Genomic DNA, 20,117 nt, shown 5'->3' with positions numbered 1-20,117 from the left:
TTGTGTTGTACTTTTACTGTCATTCTGCTGTCTTTGTGTTGTACTTTTGCTGTCATTCTGCTGTCATTCTGCTGTCTTATTGATGTCTTTGCGCTGTCCTTGTGTTGTACTTTTACTGTCATTCTGCCGTGTGCGTGCTGTCATTATACAATCGTGAGGACGACCACAGAATTTCTTGAGCCTCAGCGTCACGCAAGGATCCTATCCATTTTAAATGTTTGGAACACACGTTGCTATGGTAACGCCGAGGGTGGAGTTTGTCTTGATCGTCTTGTTTTCGTCCCTTATTCCCTTCGACGCCGAAAATTTTTCAATAAGTTTTTCTTTTTTTTTTCTCCAACTGCCCTTGCGCAAAGGACTCGGTTTTGTTATCAGCTAGACAGTCACATGAACACTACTCGCATGTGCAGCGTAAAATGTGTGTCATTTCCATGTTAGCCGTGGTACGTGGTACTGGTCTATAGAGCAAATCAAGTAGAGTTGACAGTGACTTCGGCTGTAAAGGGGTGGTGTGGTACTAGTCTATGGAGCAGGTCAAGTAGAGTTCGTGAGTTACCTCAGTTGTACAGGGATAGTGTGGTACTGGTTTATAGAGCAGGTCAAGTAGAAATGATCAGTGACTTTGGTTGTAAAAGGATAGTTTGGTAATGGTCTATAGAGCAGGTCAAGTAGAGTTGATCAGCGACCTCAGTTGTAAAGGGATAGTGTGGACAGAGGGATGAACAGTAGTCTTTCCTTGCCTCGACTCGAGTTAGGTACCCATCAGAACTAAATGAACCCAGGGAAGTTCCAGGGACCCGATCCCCGTAAACAAACTCGAGACTTTCGTATTAGCTAAGGACTGCTCTACCATTCGACCACGCTGTACCATAGTATAGTTGATCTAAAACCATAATAATACGAGAAAAAAAAACAACTGAAAATATAACTTTAACGACCAAGTAAGATTTCGCGAGTCTTGATATTGATGTCAAGGTACAAAATAAAACCTAACTATTTACAGAGGAGTTGCTACAGTTTTAGTATTTCGGTGACTAATTGATACATGATCACTTCTAAGTTATGATATATATCCCCCCATTTACTCCTCTTCTTCATAGGAAATGAATAGTCCCACATATTATATGACAAAATGAAGAAAAGAAAATAATATCATTTTAAATGTAACACCAAACCTATAAAATTGGTAAATTTCAAGCTAGATATTGGATGCATTATCGCTTTTCTGTAGTAGATACAAGTAGACTGTAGTAGAAAATATTTTTCATGGAAATTTTTATTTTTTAAAATTACGAAAAAGCCATTTTATTAAAAAAATATTTTATAAAAAGGAAAAGGTTATCTTATCTAGGATGGAAGATAATATTAATAACGTGCTTGATACTAGATACTTCCTCAGTAAAGAAAAATTTTGCTCTCTAAATCTCGTCAAAAATTGTTTCACAACATCGAGTTGGTCATTTGATTGCTGTCGAACTCTGTTCATTGAACTTTAGCTTTACCCAATTACGATACCTAACATAACCATAACGACCGAACTTAATCTTTGGCAAATCCGATCTCTAAAGCAACAGATCTAAGATTGTTGAACTAGCTTTAACCCATACCCATACCCCAACCCTAACATAACCTTAACAACCTAACACTTAATCTTTGGTAAATACGATCTCCAAAACAACTCTACAGATCAAACATTGTCGAACTGTCTTTAATCCATACCCATATCCTAATCCTAGCATAACCCTAGCGACCTAACTTAATCTTTGGTAAATCCGATCTAACATTGTTGAACTAGCTTAACTCCATACCCATACCCTAACCCTTACATAACCCTACCGACCTAACTTAGCCCTCACCAGTATACCACCCCTTACACAACCCGCCCGACATAGTTTAACCCACGTTAATATCAATGTGTGTCTAATTGCCAGGTTCTGTATCAGAAAAACACGTATTTTTTCTATTCCCATTTTTTCCTGAAATGTATACCTAATTAAAACTAATTTTATCCCAGAAGCAAGCAAATACCTGGCGTGCAATCAGGAATTAATGGATAAATGGGAGATAACCTACTTAAAGTATCAGATAAATAGAATTCACTCCCTTGATCTTTTAAAAACTAGTCCCAGTTAGCCGAAATTATGTATTCCGGGACCGTATTTTTCTCCATAAAATTAATTTGAAAGTAAAAAAGAAACAGAATATTTAATATTAATAGCAAAATATTTTTTTAAAGATGATATTCAATAAAGCGACACCGTCTATTAATTTCCCGGTTGGCCAACAGAGGGTGTTGACACAGGGTGAGTTCTGGACGATATCGGGTCAACGACCCCGAGATGGTTCGTCGAATGGCTAATTCATGGCTCTAGCCAATTAATGGCATGGGCCAACTAATGGCCATGGCTAGTCTGGAATCTGGGAAATAGATGAGCCTTGAGTCAGCCCTGGTTGGAGAATTGTCAGATGAAGCGTCAGTGACTCTTTGATAAGGGCATGGAGTATATGTGGCTCATGCTCCTTTATACGCGGCTCTTTCTTTTGGGTACATAACTCACGTTAGGTAAACAAATACAGCTGGGCAAAGTTCTGACCACAATAGCCTTTTTGTATGCAGAAGTCATTGAAACAGATGAACTCTACTTCATCTGCCCCATGTGTCTTGGGCAGAAACGGGAAAAGATGATATTATAGCCAAAAATGTAACTAACGTTCAGGTATCATAACCGAACATTAAACTTAGTTTCGTATATTAGAACTAAAATATAACAAGCTTTCGTACATTGGAACTAAAATATAACTAACGTGTATATATAAAACCTAAAATATAACTGACTTTTGGGGAAAGGAGCGAAAAGATAAGAAGATTAAAAATTTAGAGTTTTGAACTGAAATAAATTAGCTTTTATGTTTTCAATTAGTACATTACCATTACATTTCAAATAATCTTAATTATGTTTTGTTATTTGAGGTATTTTTTTTAATCAACGAAAGTAACGTTTTAGAATAGAAATTATCAATTTACAAAAAAGCAAAAGTGCAGCAGATGAAGTGTTCATTCCCCTCCCCCCCCCCCACTCCCCCCCCCCCCCATGCAACACCATTAGTACCACCGGACACGACATTACTGTGCACCGCCTTTTGGCCTGATTTTCATTACACCGGAAGCTCCATTAGGTAATAACAATGAGCGGTCCAGACTATAGAACTCGGGTGTTACTATTTATAGAACTTTGTCCCCCCCCCCCCTCCACCCCACCAACACCAACAAAATAAAAATAAAACATAGACAGCGGATCAGCGAAATAGTGACGGCAGATGACGCGAGATAAGCGAAACAGTCCAGAGAGGTATTTTAATCTAGCTCTTGTTTTGTTCCCACACCGGAAAGGAAGCTGTAGACGTTTGTCACATGACCACTACGGCTTCCAAAATAGACAAAAGTTTGCCACTTTCTTGTGTTAAAACTGAAATAAATGAATATAAACACACACAAAAAATCAAGAAAAGTGTAATGGTTATAAAGCTATCAAATTATAAACTGGCGTAGGCGAGCCCGTGTACAGAAAAAAAAAAAAACGTCTAATCCTTTCTTGCGTCTATCAACAGCCAGACAGACCTACTTTTTCTACGGGTTCATTACTCGAAAGGGATAAAGACGGCCATCCGCACCGTTTTTATAGCATCAGTGTTAAAAAAAAAATTCAGTTTTTAATATTTTAAAATGGTTCAATTTTTTTTGGAGGGGTGGGGGGGGGGGGGGTGTGTGGGGGGGGGGGGGGGGTGGGGGTGGTGTGTGGGGGGGTGGGGGTGGTGTGTGGGGGGTGGGTTGGTTTCAGTGTTTCTTTCAGACTTTTTCCTCCCCGGAGAGGGGTGGGGGTACTTGAAATTTTCGGGGGCGGGGGTAGAATTTTCTGGGAGGGGGCGGACACTGGAAAAAGTATATAATTATATTTCGTTGAATGGGACGGTAGACATGGTTTTTTTTTTGGGGGGGGGGGCGGTGGAGGGGGGGGGTTGGAGGGGTGGGGGGTGGGGGTGGGGGTGGGGGGGCGGTGTGTGGAGGGGGTGGTGTGTGTGGGGGGTGGGGGTGGGGGGTGGGGATGGTGTGTGGGGGTGGGGGTGGTGTGTGGGGGGTGGGTTGGTTTCAGTGTTTCTTTCAGACTTTTTCCTCCCCGGAGAGGGGTGGGGGTACTTGAAATTTTCGGGGGCGGGGGTAGAATTTTCTGGGAGGGGGCGGACACTGGAAAAAGTATATAATTATATTTCGTTGAATGGGACGGTAGACATGGTTTTTTTTTGGGGGGGGGCGGTGGAGGGGGGGGGGTTGGAGGGGTGGGGGGGGCGGTGTGTGGAGGGGGTGGTGTGTGTGGGGGGTGGGGGTGGGGGGTGGGGATGGTGTGTGGGGGTGGGGGTGGTGTGTGGTGGGGGTGGGGGTGGTGTCTGGGGGTCGGGGGGGGGGGTGGGGGTGGGGGTGGTGTGTGGGGGGTGGGTTGGTTTTAGTTTAGAGAAAAGAGACAGCACTATCAGCCTAGCGCCCGTTGTACCCTTCCTCAACGGGCCATTTATCTAGTATCTATAATAATAGTTTCGCTGTCTCTCTATCTATCTATCTATCTGTCTGACAAGAACGCTCTAGAGAAAACACAAGGAATTTAAAAACCTGCACAGTAATTCGAAAAACGAAATATGACGTCGACACATTTAGCGTAGAGTAGAAAATAATCTCAAACCCAGAGAGTGCTCACAGTTATATGACGTCATTGATTTTCGCGTTAACATTGAATAAAAAGGAAATGTTGTCTAATCTTAATGGTTTGCGTGAAGAGTTTCTTGCATACAATTCTTCGGGTAGGGGCGAAGCCCCACCCCCCGCGTAAGAACGTCTGAGCGCCCCCCCCCCTCCCCGACTCAAAAGAAATTTCTTCATCGATACTCTATAATAAAATTACCGCCTAATTAATGTGTCTAATCTAAAAAGTGGTTTTCTTGCAATTTCTTTAATGCAATTCTTCGGGTAGTGGCTAAGCGCGACACCAGTGTTTCTTTCAGACTTTTTCCTCCCCGGAGAGGGGTGGGGGTAATTGAAATTTTCGAGGGCGGGGTTAGAATTTTCGGGGAGGGGGGTGGACACTGTAAAAAGTATATAATTATATTTCGTTGAATGGGACGGTAGACATGTTTTTTTAGGGGGGTGGGGGTGGGGGGTGGGGTGTGTGTGTGTGGGGGGGTGGGGGGTGGGGGGTTAATATAGACCTTTTCCTAACCGGAGAGGGGTGGGGGGTACTTGAAATTTTCGGTGGCGGGGGTAGAATTTTCGGGGAGGGGGCGGATACTGGAAAAAGTATATAATTATATTTCGTTGAATGGGACGGTAGACATGTTTTTTGGGGGGGGGGGGGGGGTGATGGGGGGGTGGTGTGTGTCTGTGGAGGGGGGTGGTGTGTGTGGGGGGTGGGGGGGGTGGTGTGTGTAGGGGGTGGGGGGTGGGGTGTGTGGGGGGTGGGGTGGTTTTAGTTTAGACTTTTTCCTCCCCGGAGAGGGGTGGGGGTACTTGAAATTTTCGGGGGCGGGGGTAGAATTTTCGGGGAGGGGGCGGACACTGGAAAAAGTATATAATTATATTTCGTTGAATGGGACGGTATACATGTTTTGTGGGGGGTGGGGGGGGGTGGGGGGGGGGTGGTGTGTGTGTGGGTGGGGGGTGTGGGGGGTGGGTGGGGGTGGTGTGTGTGTGGGTGGGGGGTGGTGTGTGTGGGGGTGTGGGGTGGGTTGGGGTGTGGGGGGGTGGGTGTGTGTGTGTGGGGGGGGGGGGTGGTTTTAGTTTAGAGAAAAGAGACAGCACTATCAGCCTAGCGCCCGGTGTATCCTTCCTCAACGGGCCATTTTTCTCGTTAATACTAATAGTTTCGCTGTCTGTCTATCTGACAAGAACGCTCTGTCTGACAAGAACGCTCTAGAGAAAACACAAGCAATTTAAAAACATGCACAGTAATTCGAAAAACGAAATATGACGTCGACACATTTAGCGTAGAGTAGAACATAATCTCAAACCAGAGAGTGCACACAGTAATGTAATGACGTCATTGATTATCGCGTAAACATTGAAAAAAAGGAAATGTTGTCTAATCTAAATGGTTTGTGTGAAGAGTTTCTTGCATACAATTCTTCGGGTAGGGGCGAAGCCCCACCCCCCGCGTAAGAACGTCTGAGCCCCCCCCCCCCCCTCCCCAACTCAAAAGAAATTTCCTCATCGATACTCTATAATAAAATTACCGCTTAATTAATGTGTCTAATCTAAAAAGTGGTTTTCTTGCAATGGGACGGTAGACGTTTTTTTTGGGGGGGGGGGGGGGTGGAGGGGTGGTGTGGGGGGGGGTGGTGTGTGGGGGGGTGGGTTGGTTTCAGTGTTTCTTTTAGACTTTTTCCTCCCCGGAGAGGGGTGGGGGTACTTGAAATTTTCGGGGGCGGGGGTAGAATTTTCTGGGAGGGGGCGGACACTGGAAAAAGTATATAATTATATTTCGTTGAATGGGACGGTAGACATGTTTTTTTTGGGGGTGGGGGGTGGTGGAGGGGTGGGGGTGGTGTGTGGGGTGGGGGGGGGGGGTGGGGGGTGGTGTGTGGGGGGTGGTGTGTGTGGGGGGGGGGGTGGGTTGGTTTCAGTGTTTCTTTCAGACTTTTTCCTCCCCGGAGAGGGGTGGGGGTACTTGAAATTTTCGAGGGCGGGGGTAGAATTTTCTGGGAGGGGGCGGACACTGGAAAAAGTATATAATTATATTTCGTTGAATGGGACGGTAGACATGTTTTTTTTTTGGGGGGGGGTGGGGGGTGGGGGCCGGTGTGTGGAGGGGGTGGTGTGTGGGGGTGAGGGGTGGGGGTGGTGTGTGGTGGGGGGTGGGGGTGGTGTGTGGGGGTGGAGTGGGGGTGGTGTGTGGGGGGGTGGGTTGGTTTTAGTTTAGAGAAAAGAGACAGCACTATCAGCCTAGCGCCCGTTGTACCCTTCCTCAACGGGCCATTTTTCTCGTAGATCAATAGTTTACAAAACGTTATATTATAAGTTATATAAAATTTAAGGTAATATATTTTACGATTGCCAAAAAAAAAAAGAATTCCCTTACGAATGAGAATATTACTGTGCACGCCGTATTTATAATTCGTGCACAAAACTCCTTTGCGTCAGGGTCAAGGTGAAATGTGTCTTCCAAGGGTTAAACATGGAGATTGGCGCCAGAACAGGGGGGAGGGGGGGGGACAAAAAATACTCACGGTGGAGTGGTCTGAATTGTGGAGAAGAGCAGATGGGCAAAGGGGGGTGGATGGGGTGAAGGCCGGGGGTTATCTGTTAATGAAACGGGTCAATAAAAAACGACAAATGATGAAATTCATCTGAAAAATGAGTTTTTAGAATAATTTAAAAAAATACAAATACCGACAAGCCTTTGTTAGGGTTAATGAAGTTGGTTTTTGCGCTAGTGGGCGAGGCTGTTGAAGCGCCTCCAGGAGATTAAACAACCCAACTGTCGCCAACACAGAGATCAGATCACCCTCATTTCCTGGCCAGTGTGGTGACAGTACAAAAAATTTTCTTTCAGGGATGAGGCGGCTTTAGGCCTCAGGCGGTACAAAAGGAGCAGGCACGGTATCTGTCAAAAGCTGCGGTGTACAATAGAAATGTGTAAGTCTAAGCTGACTCTATAATAGGGCTTGTAAGTAGGTCACTGACTTCTCATTTACGTACTTGTCAGATAGTATTTTTCAAACCAAATGTGAATTTTTAAAAATTAAATCAGTAAAAATAAATAATTAGAAAACGTATTTCTTAATTGTTAAGTTATTTAAAATGGTACACAATGATAATGATAGACTGCAAGATGTATTCTAGCTTAAAGAAAAATGTAGCCTGCGGTAAATGTGATTTGTTTTTAAAAAGTAGCGTACAGTTAGTTATTCTACATTCGAATCCGTAACAATTTGTCGTAAACGTAATTACATTACAATATTAAAATAATGTTTTTTTAAAGACCTAGGGCTTACTGGTACTTTATTTGATTCTATTTTTAGTAAGAAATTTATATCCCTAATTGTTGCTTTTTGAGTTCTCTTGGTATTTTAAAATCTTGAAGCGCGGCCTAGAAACAAATAGCAGCCATGTTGTTTTGTTGTTTTAAATGGGAACCATGTAGACAACACATTAATTTAGTTCGAAAATTTATATCTCTCCCTGGCTAACGAGATTTCGAATTTTAAGTAAGAGAGACGGACAGTTACAAGCTCTATTTTTTACCCATGTCAAGGTATTGTTAGAACTATGTAAGTTCAGAAAAGATGTAAGTAAACTGTTATGACAGAATCTTGTTGGAATTTCAACAGCTGTTGTATACAATGTTGGAGTGTGACAAGGAAATTCCATGCTGTCTCTATTTTCTAACTAATGCCAAGCACCCATTAGAGCTGCATGAACTCAGAGAAGGCACACAACCCAATGAATGCTACATTAAAACCGTGTTAGAACCCTAACCCTACGTGCTCGAACTGTCCATCACCAGCTTAGTTTCACAACAGTTTTTCTCTACTATTTTATTTCTTCTGCTGAGCAGAGTAAAAAAAAATATTTACCTTGATACAAATAAAATGAATTAATTAGCAACTTCAGAGCTTCCCTTCATCAACCTTAACCCTCCCCGTATCCCATCATTCCACCAAACACTAAAATCCTCCCCTCAGTATCTCTGAGCGCCCTTCTCCTCTACTTCCGTAATGAAAAAAAAAAAGAAATTTTGTCTCCTCTTATATCAAGCAGCAGACGACTGAAAATACCGCGGACGAAAGTGTTTCTAGCGCTTTAAAACTGTTTCACCTCGCACTGCTGTTAAACACACACCTACATCACTGCTAACTGTTAAACACACACATACAGCACTGCTAACTGTTAAACACACACCTACAGCACTGCTAACTGTTAAACACACACCTACAGCACTGCTAACTGTTAAACACACACATACAACACTGCTAACTGTTAAACACACACATACAGCACTGCTAACTGTTAAACACACACATACAGCACTGCTAACTGTTAAACACACACCTAAATTTAACCTACCTTTATCAGACCTTTTAAAAAAATATCAACCTTAATGACTTAATGTAACCTAATTAAACTAATCACGCCACTGGAGACCCGAGACAGAATTGGCGTATTTAGATTCCAGACGTTTCCAGGCTCCAGGGATGGCGGTTGTATTGCATAGTTTTTTTTCCTCTCAGTGGTAAACGAATTTTTTAATCAACAAGAAAAATATGTTGAATTGATTGACAAATCAATTACGGTTTCTAAAGGGTTTGATGTCGATGTTTTATCGATGCTGCAAATCAAAGCTGAATGTTAGATAATTAGTAGAACAATTTGCAAACTCTTATGACAACTATTATACAAAATTAAATAGATTTGATTAATTAATAAAATAAATAAATAAATAAATTCCTTGACCTCTGTTAGGGTCGTTGGGGGACCATAGGTTTGTGTTGTGTGTCTAATGATGCCTAGTTTATCGCAGTGTCGGGCAGGGTGCCTAGTTTATCGCAGTGTCGGGCAGGGTGCCTAGTTTATCGCAGTGTCGGGCAGGGTGCCTAGTTTATCGCAGTGTCGGGCAGGGTGCCTAGTTTATCGCAGTGTCGGGCAGGGTGCCTAGTTTATCGCAGTGTCGGGCAGGGTGCCTAGTTTATCGCAGTGTCGGGCAGGGTGCCTAGTTTATCGCAGTGTCGGGCAGGGTGCCTAGTTTATCGCAGTGTCGGGCAGGGTGCCTAGTTTATCGCAGTGTCGGGCAGGGTGCCTAGTTTATCCCAGTGTCGGGCAGGGTGCCTAGTTTATCCCAGTGTCGGGCAGGGTGCCTAGTTTATCGCAGTGTCGGGCAGGGTGCCTAGTTTATCGCAGTGTCGGGCAGGGTGCCTAGTTTATCGCAGTGTCGGGCAGGGTGCCTAGTTTATCGCAGTGTCTAAGGGCATGACGGCGCCCATTCATCTCCATGCCTGACTAGAGCCGGAAGTCTCCATCTGGGTGGCTCGCCTTGGTCACTAATCCGTGGCCGTTGATGTTCATCAAGGAAATCTTGCGCCATGGCCGGTGACCTTTACTGGACGGTCTTACGCCCAGTGATGCCGCATGTATGTATACACAGTAATATAAGGTAATTGAAAGGAGTAAACGGAACGTCAATACAATAGCTACCATACTATAAAATTAATTGTCATTAATTTGAACAAAGCAAACGGTCTAAAGCCATCACATTAATTTCATCCCCTACCCAGTTAAATCTATGAGTTCATTCAGTATGTCTCATAATACAATTTTCTGATTAAAGCATACACAGTGTTTTATACATTGACATTTGCGATAAGATACTTTAAGTACTCTATAACAACATAATGTTATGAGTTAAGGTGCGGCAGTAACATTGTTTTGGTATGTTTTCACTTACAAGGACATGGTCTATGTCAGTGGCGTAGACAAGGTGTGTTACGAAGTGGGGTTCAGAACCCCCACCTCCTCCATCGAGCCTCCTGTCCCTTCTTCAAAAAAAAAAAAAATGACAGTTGTCTCACTTTAAGTTACAGTTCTTGTTTACATTGCTTGTAATTTCAAAATTTTAATCTTACGCAAGAGTGTGTATAGGGACAAGACATCAATCCCCATCCCCTCCAAAACAAAATCCCACCTACGCCACTGTCCTGTGATATCTATCTTCACAAACCATTGGCCAAGGCCCGGTCCCACCTTCCAACTTTGAAGTTAACTGTTGTAAATATTTAAAATGCCGAGCTTTTTTTTTACTATACATATTTTTTTCTAGCCGTCTTTCCGCGAGCATGCAAACATGCAATCCATCAAACATGATCGTTCATTAGCTGGGCCACCCGACGACAACCTGTGGCTCAGGAGCCACATGTGGCTCATTGGATGAATACATTTGGCTCGTACATGTATTTCACAACCCACACCCACGGACAGCTCATACTCTGGCTTGCTAGTGGCTAGAGGCTACTGGTGGCTACTGGTGGCTAGTGGCTACTGGTGGCTAGAGGCTACTGGTGGCTACTGGTGGCTAGTGGCTACTGGTGGCTAGAGGCTACTGGTGGCTAGAGGCTACTGGTGGCTAGAGGCTACCAGACGCTACTGGTGGCTAGAGGCTACTGGTGGCTACTGGTGGCTAGTGGCTACTGGTGGCTAGAGGCTACTGGTGGCTAGAGGCTACCAGACGCTACTGGTGGCTAGAGGCTACTGGTGGCTACTGGTGGCTAGTGGCTACTGGTGGCTAGAGGCTACTGGTGGCTACTGGTGGCTAGTGGCTACTGGTGGCTAGAGGCTACTGGTGGCTAGAGGCTACCAGACGCTACTGGTGGCTACTGGTGGCTACTGGTGGCTAGAGGCTACTGGTGGCTACTGGGGGCTAGAGGCTACTGGTGTCTACTGGGGGCTAGAGGCTACTGGTGGCTACTGGGGGCTAGAAGCTACTGGTGGCTAGAGGCTACTGGTGGCTACTGGGGGCTAGAGGCTACTGGTGGCTACTGGGGGCTAGAAGCTACTGGTGGCTAGAGGCTACTGGTGGTTAGAGGCTACTGTTGGCTACTGGTGGCTAGAGGCTACTGGTGGCTACTGGGGGCTAGAGGCTACTGGTGGCTACTGGGGGCTAGAAGCTACTGGTGGCTAGAGGCTACTGGTGGTTAGAGGCTACTGTTGGCTACTGGTGGCTACTGGTGGCTAGAGGCTACTGGGGGCTAGAGGCTACTGGTGGCTAGAGGCTACTGGTGGCTAGAGGCTACTGGTGGTTAGAGGCTACTGTTGGCTACTGGTGGCTAGAGGCTACCAGACGCTACTGGTGGCTAGAGGCTACTGGTGGCTAGAGGCTACTGGTGGCTAGAGGCTACTGGTGGCTAGAGGCTACTGGTGGTTAGAGGCTACTGTTGGCTACTGGTGGCTAGAGGCTACTGGTGGTTAGAGGCTACTGGTGGCTAGAGGCTACTGGTGGCTAGAGGCTACTGGTGGCTAGAGGCTACTGGTGGTTAGAGGCTACTGTTGGCTACTGGTGGCTAGAGGCTACCAGACGCTACTGGTGGCTAGAGGCTACTGGTGGCTAGAGGCTACTGGTGGTTAGAGGCTACTGGTGGCTAGAGGCTACTGGTGGCTAGAGGCTACTGGTGGCTAGAGGCTACTGGTGGCTAGAGGCTACTGGTGGCTACTAGGGGCTAGAGGCTACTGGTGGCTACTGGGGGCTAGAGGCTACTGGTGGCTATAGGCTACTGGTGGCTAGAGGCTACTGGTGGTTAGAGGCTACTGGTGGCTAGAGGCTACTGGTGGTTAGCGGCTACTGGTGGCTAGAGGCTACTGGTGGTTAGAGGCTACTGGTGGCTAGAGGCTACTGGTGGCTAGAGGCTACTGGTGGCTACTGGGGGCTAGAGGCTACTGGTGGCTAGAGGCTACTGGTGGCTAGAGGCTACTGGTGGCTACTGGGGGCTAGAGGCTACTGGTGGCTACTGGGGGCTAGAGGCTACTGGTGGCTAGAGGCTACTGGTGGCCAGAGGCTACTCGGTCTGCTAGATGGTACTGGCGGCTACCAGACGCTACTGGTGGCTAGAGGCTACTGATCCTCACCGGTAGCCCAAATTTTACAATGTTTTTGCATTGCCCACAATCAACTCGTATTAGAAGCATTCAATATTTCTCTACCTGCATCTCCCAGTCTTATAGCCCACAAACATACCTTTGCTTTTGGTTATTAGTTGTTTTTTTTTCTACCTGCCTTTTTCATTTCTTCCCTACCCCAGACTCCCAATTCTTCCCTACCTGCGGCTCCCAAATCTTGCAAACAAACGGCTCCCAATAATTCCTTACAAGCGCTCCGAGTTCTTCTTTGCCTCCGGTACTACATCCTCCCCCATTCCAATCCTATCAGATTCAGGCAGCACACATAACTTTAGTTTTAAATTGTTATGCACATTTTTTTCTCCATTTAAATTGCTGCCCAGCCAAGTTCTAGAAGTCTTATATAGATGTCCCCTATAGTCATGGCGGAGCTTAAGACCTCAATCATTATCTCCCATTGTTCCGGATCACGACTGTGAGATATCATGAGATAAGTTTTAGATGAATTAGTTACAAACTTTAGTTTACTTTTCAACTCTTCAAATTTGGATGGCATCTTCTTACCAACACGTGTGACAACAGATCCAGGACAAATGATCTCAGACAAAATATCCCCGACAAAATATCTGACTGACAAATGATCTCAGGACAAATTATCACAGAGCAAATGATCTCACGGACAAAATATATCAGGAGAAAATATTTCAGGACAAAAAAATTTAATGATATGGACAAACGATCTCAGACAAAATATCTCACGGCAAACTATGTATATTATTTGGGATGATATACGTTTTTTATAAAAAGAAAAAATCTTTACATAAATATTTCCACTGAACATATACTCTTATACCCCAAAAAATTGTAATACACCCACACCCTAGCTTCTTCAATCACCCCTGTACAACAACAACTCTACATCGCCTAAAGTTCAGATAACCCCTCTAGACAATATTACACGTGAGTACGCGTCCTGCACCCTTTCACAGTCAACAAAACTCACACTTCCGGTATGGCCACCATTCCCCAAGGTCTGACAAAAATATCTCCTAATCTATTATGTCATTTCAATCTACTTCAATTTATCGACACACAAAAAGCTATTGTTCATTCCTCAAAGACCCCGAACATCCATCAGATTGTTCATTATATTTCTGCGACTTCCTGTGTGTGCCCAATTATTCGGTCAAAAAGTGTCCGTATCGAGGCTCTCAAAGGATAGATCAATAGAACGGAAATTCCCCCTCTCTCACATGAGTGGTGTCCTCCTTCAAGTGGACGAACGCCGGAAATGACCTTAGTGAGCAGTTCCAAGATGGAGGGTTTATGGTGGCGGTGGTGTTTATGAGTTTGTGGGCGAGATTTGGGCTAGTGGCGGAGAAGTGAAGAGAAAGGTATGATGTAATGAAAGGTATGAAGTAATGAAAGATATGAAGTAATATAGGTGGTACACTGGCTACAACCTTATTAATCTTCCCAAAAAACGCCAATGAATGAAAATTCATTTATATTTCTTTTTGAAACCATAACAAAAGGTGTGGTTTTAACTTTTCGTTGAAAATGTCATTTCAGCTTCTTAGGAAAATGAATGAAATGTCGAACAAAAAAAGTTAAAGAAACGTAAAACATATTTTCTACCACAACGAAAAGGTAATTTACTTGCATTTTTTAATATAGAGGAATAACCTTGACCTCATGACCTTACATCATACCGGAAGATAACGGGTCGCAGTAAATTCAGTTGCTCAGCCTTATTGGTATTTCTTCATCACCCACTTTCTCGAATCTTCTCTCACTTTGTCTTACTTTCTCTCGATTTCTTTCACATTCTCAAATATTCACACACTTTCTCACTCTCTAGCTTTTTCTTACTATCCCTCACTTTCTCCCAATTGCGCTATTTTGTTCACACTTTGTATCACTCTCTCACTCTTTCTCTCTCTCCTTTACTCGTTATCTTTCACTTTCTCCCAATTTCGTTTATTTTTCCTCACTTTGATTCACACACACACACTCTCTCTCTTTCTCTCTGTCTCTCCCTCTCTCTCTCTTTCTTAATATCCCCTACTTTCTCCTAGTTCCTCTCTATCTCATTCACATTCTCTCATTTTCTCGTTCCATCTCTCACCATCTCTTAAGTCATCTCACTTTCACACTCCTGCACTCTCTCTCATTTTTTCTCGTTTTTTTAATCTCACAATCCCGCACTTTATCTCTTTTTTTCTGACTTCCCCTCGCGTTAAAATTTTAAAACGTAATCGAATTGTAAACATATTTTAAAACGTAACTTCTATTCTTAAATTGAGGCCATGTCCCCTGTGTATTTTAGTCTAGCCGCTGAGCCAACTGAACTTGTCGTGCTCTCGATAAGAATTGCTGATTTCATGTATATATGAATATTTAACTAAATAGATTTAGAAAACCAGGTAAAATCCAGGTGATCACAGATGCAGTTTTTCAATTCACCTTTAGCCACCCACGCTACCAGATTTAAAAAAAAAATATTTTCGTACAAAAATTAAACATTTGAAAAATATATCACAATTACAGGCCTCAAACTGTATATTTAAAACGAAACCACAAACAGCCTACACGCAATATTATTATTGTTTTTTTTCTTTCCCCCCAATAGTTTTTATTTTTTTACTCACGTCGCTTGAGAGTAAAGTCTAACAATCAGCTGACGTAGATTGACATCTTTCAGCTGGCTCCGAAAGTCAACTTGGTCTTCGCGAGCATCGGAAATTCCAAAGTCCAAGTGGATTCGCCTTTGCGAGTATCGGAAATTCCCCGTCCTACTCAAAATGGAAGAGATCACTGAATTCTCTTTGAGGTCGATGTATGCTAATGGCTTGTGCTTTTGATGGCTGGGCATCGGTCTGCCTGAGTTAGCTATTTCATTTTTTTTAGTTGTCGCCCTTATTTATTGTTTTATAAATTTAGAACGAACTCAGTTGTCTTTCCTTTCTCTTGAAAGCTTTTTGTACATTGTAGGTTCCGATCGTTGAACTTTTATGTTTTAAATAAAGGATGTTGCACAAAGTCTTTTATAGAACCAGCCAGGTGCTGTTTAAAAAAGTTTTAGTTTTAAAGTCGTAGGTCGTTCATATATTTTTACGACGTTGCCCGTCCACAGTTTTTTACAGCAAAACCGTCAACACTTTTTTTTAATGGCGTTGTAGGACATCCTTATTTCTTAGGCGTAGATCGTCAACTTATTTTTAAGCAAGGGAAGCCACTCTGTAATTCTTGAAGGAAGACAATCGGAGAATCAGTTATTAACTTAAAACCTAGTGAGTCTGAATGACTGCATTATGTAATATCAAGTTAAAAAACTAATTACATTACAAATTAAAAGAGAGAAAAATACGCATTAGTCAACAAAAACAGAGTTCCTTTCAGACGTCTCTTTGAGATTGGGATGGGGACGGGGGAGGCGCGGTGCCACCACGAAGATCGTCCATTTATCTATAAAATATATACTTAAACCGATGAACGCACCCCTCACATAAATGTTAGTCAGCCCCCACCCCACCCACTCGAAAGTATCAAGTTCTCCATCCGCCCTCCCCCCTGAGAAAAAAGTATCTAAAAGAAACACTAAGCGCAGACAACTTAAATAAATACAGTTCTTTTTTTTTAATATTATTATCGAAGCTACTATGTCTTCCAATACCAAGTCACCTCCCCATTAAAAATATATAGATATTTTTTTTATATACCTCGAGATTTAATCAACACATTCCTAGACAGAAGCACTTGCGTCACCTCGGCCTTCCACAGAATCACATACACAACCTCGGCCGTCCACACAACCACATACACAACGTCATTCGCCGAAAAAAACCACATACACAACCTCAACCGTCCACAGAACCACATACACAACCTCGGCCGTCAACAGAACCACATACACAAACTCCACCGTCGGTAAGACGATCTGTGCAAAATCAGTTTCAGAGAAAACCACACAAAATAAGACAGCCTCAACATTCTGAGAAAAAAAGCGACTAACAACGGCGTCACTTCCTCAATTTATTCAGCGCGAGAAAAATTATACGGGGGTCAAGAACGGTCCAATTTCTGTGAAGAAGTGTTTATAAAGTCGGTGGTGTGTTGGTGATGTTTATAACAGTCAGGGTTCAAACAGGTGAGGGTTTACTGCATTAGGGTTTCATAGGATTTAGGGTTCACACCACTAAGATTTCACAGAACCCGGGGGTTCACACCACTAAGATTTCACAGAACCCGGGGGTTCACATTACTAAGATTTTGCAGAACCAATGATTCACATCAAGAGGATTTCAAGACTGTAGAGGTTCACAGCTTCTTCTTCTTCTTCTTCGTTCTTAATTTTTAGTGTTGGAAGGGATCGAGCCTTATCTGCCAGACGGTTTGAACTCGAAACTTTTTTTCGAATTTATCAACAATGAGCTTTGCCGAATCGACCATGCTTCCTTCACAATTAAGGATTACGTGTCATTTGGTTACGCGCCATTGAGGCCATTGACTCCGATTTCAGCCTGCTTTTCTTTTTGGATTTGCTTCCATAGCCTGTGTCCAACCAAGAACAAACTACAAGGCAGCAGTTGTTTAATTTTGGAGTTGTCTCTCCTAGAAGAGTGGCTGTTCCCAGCTAACGAGCCTAATCTGCCCGAGGGTTCGAACTCGAGACTTTTCGGTTTAGCAACCATGAGCTTTACCGACTCGACCACGCCGACCCCTCAGGTTCACAGCAAACGGGTTTTAAAATTTTAAATCACTAAGGGTTTATATAAAAAGGGTTCACATCTAAAAAGATCACATGAGTAACAAAATAAAATGGTTCACATTAGTAAGGGTTCACAGCCACTTTGAAAAACTCAAAGTAGAAAAAGTTTCACTTCCAGTTATCGGAAATCGCTCAAATGGATCCCAGCATTATGTGTTCGCTCCAGGTAGTATTCACATCAGTAATAATTTATATTAAACATTACATTAAACATTACATTGAACATTACATCGTACATTAAATTAAACATTACATCGGACATTAAATTAAACATTACATCGGACATTACATTAGACATCCGAATCAACAAGGTTTTCTTTTACATAACAGCTATTGAGGTTTTAAATTTCCCACGCTTAGTGACGGTGTGGCCTAGCGGTAGAGAGATAGACTGCTACCACGAACGTTTTCGAGTTTGAATCCGGTTTCAAGTCAGTAGAACGTCCCTTGCTGGGCATAATGCTGACCACACAATCCCTTCATATGTCTCACAGAAACAGGTGAACTCTACTTCACTTGCCACGCGGACCGTCAAGTTCAAAAAGGGAACTTACATTTCATTCACATATATCTTATGACGTTATGTAATGTACGAATACCATGTAAGCCTACTCTAATTGCTTACAGACTGAGATAAAAACGCAGTTCAATGTAATTTTATGCAACGCGATACTGCGGTCGTTCCTCTGTAATGAGGGGAGAAGTGGGCCAAAAACAAGACTTAAAACAATTAATATAGATGTGTCGAGCCTTTTTTCGATTGGCTGACTGATATCGTTTGCTTTCTTCTTGATTGGATAAAACTCGTATGACGTCACACAAAGAAAGACAATCACACGGGCAACCAAATGACCATCGACTTTTGTGGTGTCACTCTTCAAAGGGGCCATTTTACCTCATACTGAGATACGGCAATCGTTACGTTTTCAACAACAAAACAACCTGTTATCTCCCATCACACATTACAAAAGAAACAATTACATCCACTTACCGCCATTATCGTCAACACGAGACATTCCTTTTATCATACGGTTTTATTTTCCTGTATGTAAGATTTGAGGTGGGGGGGGGGGGGGGGTGTTGAAACAGGACAAATTACGATTTCAAACACAAGCGAATAAATTGACGAATGTATTAAATAACCAGGGTATGTTTCAGACTTTTTTTCAATAGGTGGGTTAGCGGTTAGGGCATTTGAAATTGAAATTTCAGGAGAACGTAGAATAGTTAAACTATATATTTTTTTCATATATATATATATATACAATATATATATATATATTGTATTTAGTCATGGGACAGTTGGCATGCTCCGGTGAAGCACTGCCGCCACCCCTCCCCCCCCCCCTTTTCCCACTTCACTAAGAATGACTGAAAGAAACTCTATCAACAAATGAAACGAAATAATTAATGATAAAATGTATTAAGCGTAAAAAACGTCAGAAAGTTGTACTGATAATGTCATTCACCTCTCTCTCTCTCTCCCTCTCTCTCTCTCTCTCTCTCTCTTACGTCAGTCCCTTGAGTCACTGTATCCGTCATCACTTCGTGTGTCCTGATTTCAAATTATGTGAACGGCTACCATGTCTAGTCTAGTCTTTTATTCAGCGGCCATAAATATTCTCTATCAACACATATATAAACACATTGTAAATACTATTACATTACTTAAACAAACACAGTTTGCTGAGTTAACCTTGGTACTTGATTACTACACACAGCATAGACGACACGACTAGTCTCTGGTTTCTATCTGTAGTTAACTGCCTCACAGGTAGACTACAACAAATCAGCTACACGGTCAACACTGAGTATAAAAGGGACGTAACTACAATATACACAATAACAAGGGACGTAACGATAATAACAAGACATAAAGTAACAAATACCACTTAGGACAACAAAAAATACTCATTACCTAAATTTTAAGTTACGGTGTGTAATTTAAAAAATATTTAACAAACAATTGAAACAAATAAAACCGAATTCAACCAATAATTCGATGTTATTAATATCTAAGAATATTTCAAGGTAACTGTTTTTAATTTTAAAGAAGAATAGTAATAAATTTGTAAAGACAAAAGCACAAGTAATACATGAAAAGTCCCGACTCTTTGTTAAAGCAGGACGTTGACCTGGACAAACCAGGGGCTGCACCGTTTTATTGTTTGACTTGTGCGAAATATTTTATAAATGACAAATCCCTGACAGACCACTTTAAGAGCAAGCCCCACAAAAGAAGGTTGAAGGCGCTTGAAACAGAACCCTACACACAGGAGGAGGCAGACAGGGCTGTAGGGATGGGATCATATGTTGCACCAAAGAAAGTCACAGTCCTACAGCAGAGTAAACCAAGCACAGAAGCAGAAATGGCACCTGTAGACACTTGACGCATAGATCTCTACGTGGGGGAGGGGGGCTTGTTATGCTTGTGTATAATGTACTTGTATATGAAAATGTCCTTAAAGTTCATCTTATGCTTTTGTCAAGAGAATATTTTATGTAGGTTTAAGTTGCACACAATTTTCAACAATAATTTCTATGTACATTCTACATTTTTACTAGTATTTATAAATACTTTTAAATATTTTTTAGACATTTCAAAATACTTCAGGTTGATGGCCATTGACTGTTGAAGATTTTCCTTCTTTGTAAATATTTGGTAACATTATTATTACTGTCACTTCTTTTCTTTCAAGT

At 42.7% G+C, this 20,117-nt stretch overlaps 2 protein-coding genes across 2 annotated transcripts in view; one reads left to right on the top strand and one right to left on the bottom strand.

Annotated features, from left to right (window-relative positions):
* Positions 1-18,414, bottom strand: part of LOC131956265 (orexin receptor type 2) — a gene marked incomplete at its 3' end in the record, with an annotated part of 51,333 nt that extends 32,919 nt beyond the window's left edge. Inside the window, exon 1 of the mRNA XM_059320703.1 lies at positions 18,409-18,414. Coding sequence (XP_059176686.1) covers positions 18,409-18,414 — 6 coding nt within the window. The remainder of the gene's footprint in view (positions 1-18,408) is intronic.
* Positions 18,415-19,513: 1,099 nt separating this feature from the next.
* On the top strand, positions 19,514-19,807 carry LOC131956264 (zinc finger protein 593 homolog). Its single transcript, XM_059320702.1, has one exon. The coding sequence runs from the start codon at positions 19,514-19,516 to the stop codon at positions 19,805-19,807; it is 294 nt and encodes a 97-aa protein (XP_059176685.1).
* Positions 19,808-20,117: the final 310 nt, after the last annotated feature.

The sequence above is a fragment of the Physella acuta genome, unplaced genomic scaffold (assembly GCF_028476545.2).
Source record: "Physella acuta isolate Inbredline_101_S28 unplaced genomic scaffold, ASM2847654v3 ptg001143l, whole genome shotgun sequence".
Lineage (NCBI taxonomy): Eukaryota > Metazoa > Mollusca > Gastropoda > Physidae > Physella > Physella acuta.
This window is presented reverse-complemented; position numbering and strand designations above follow the sequence as displayed.

Bases quoted from the DNA above. Each gene is read 5' to 3' on its own strand.
- LOC131956264 (XM_059320702.1), top strand. From the start codon at position 19,514: ATGAAAAGTCCCGACTCTTTGTTAAAGCAGGACGTTGACCTGGACAAA.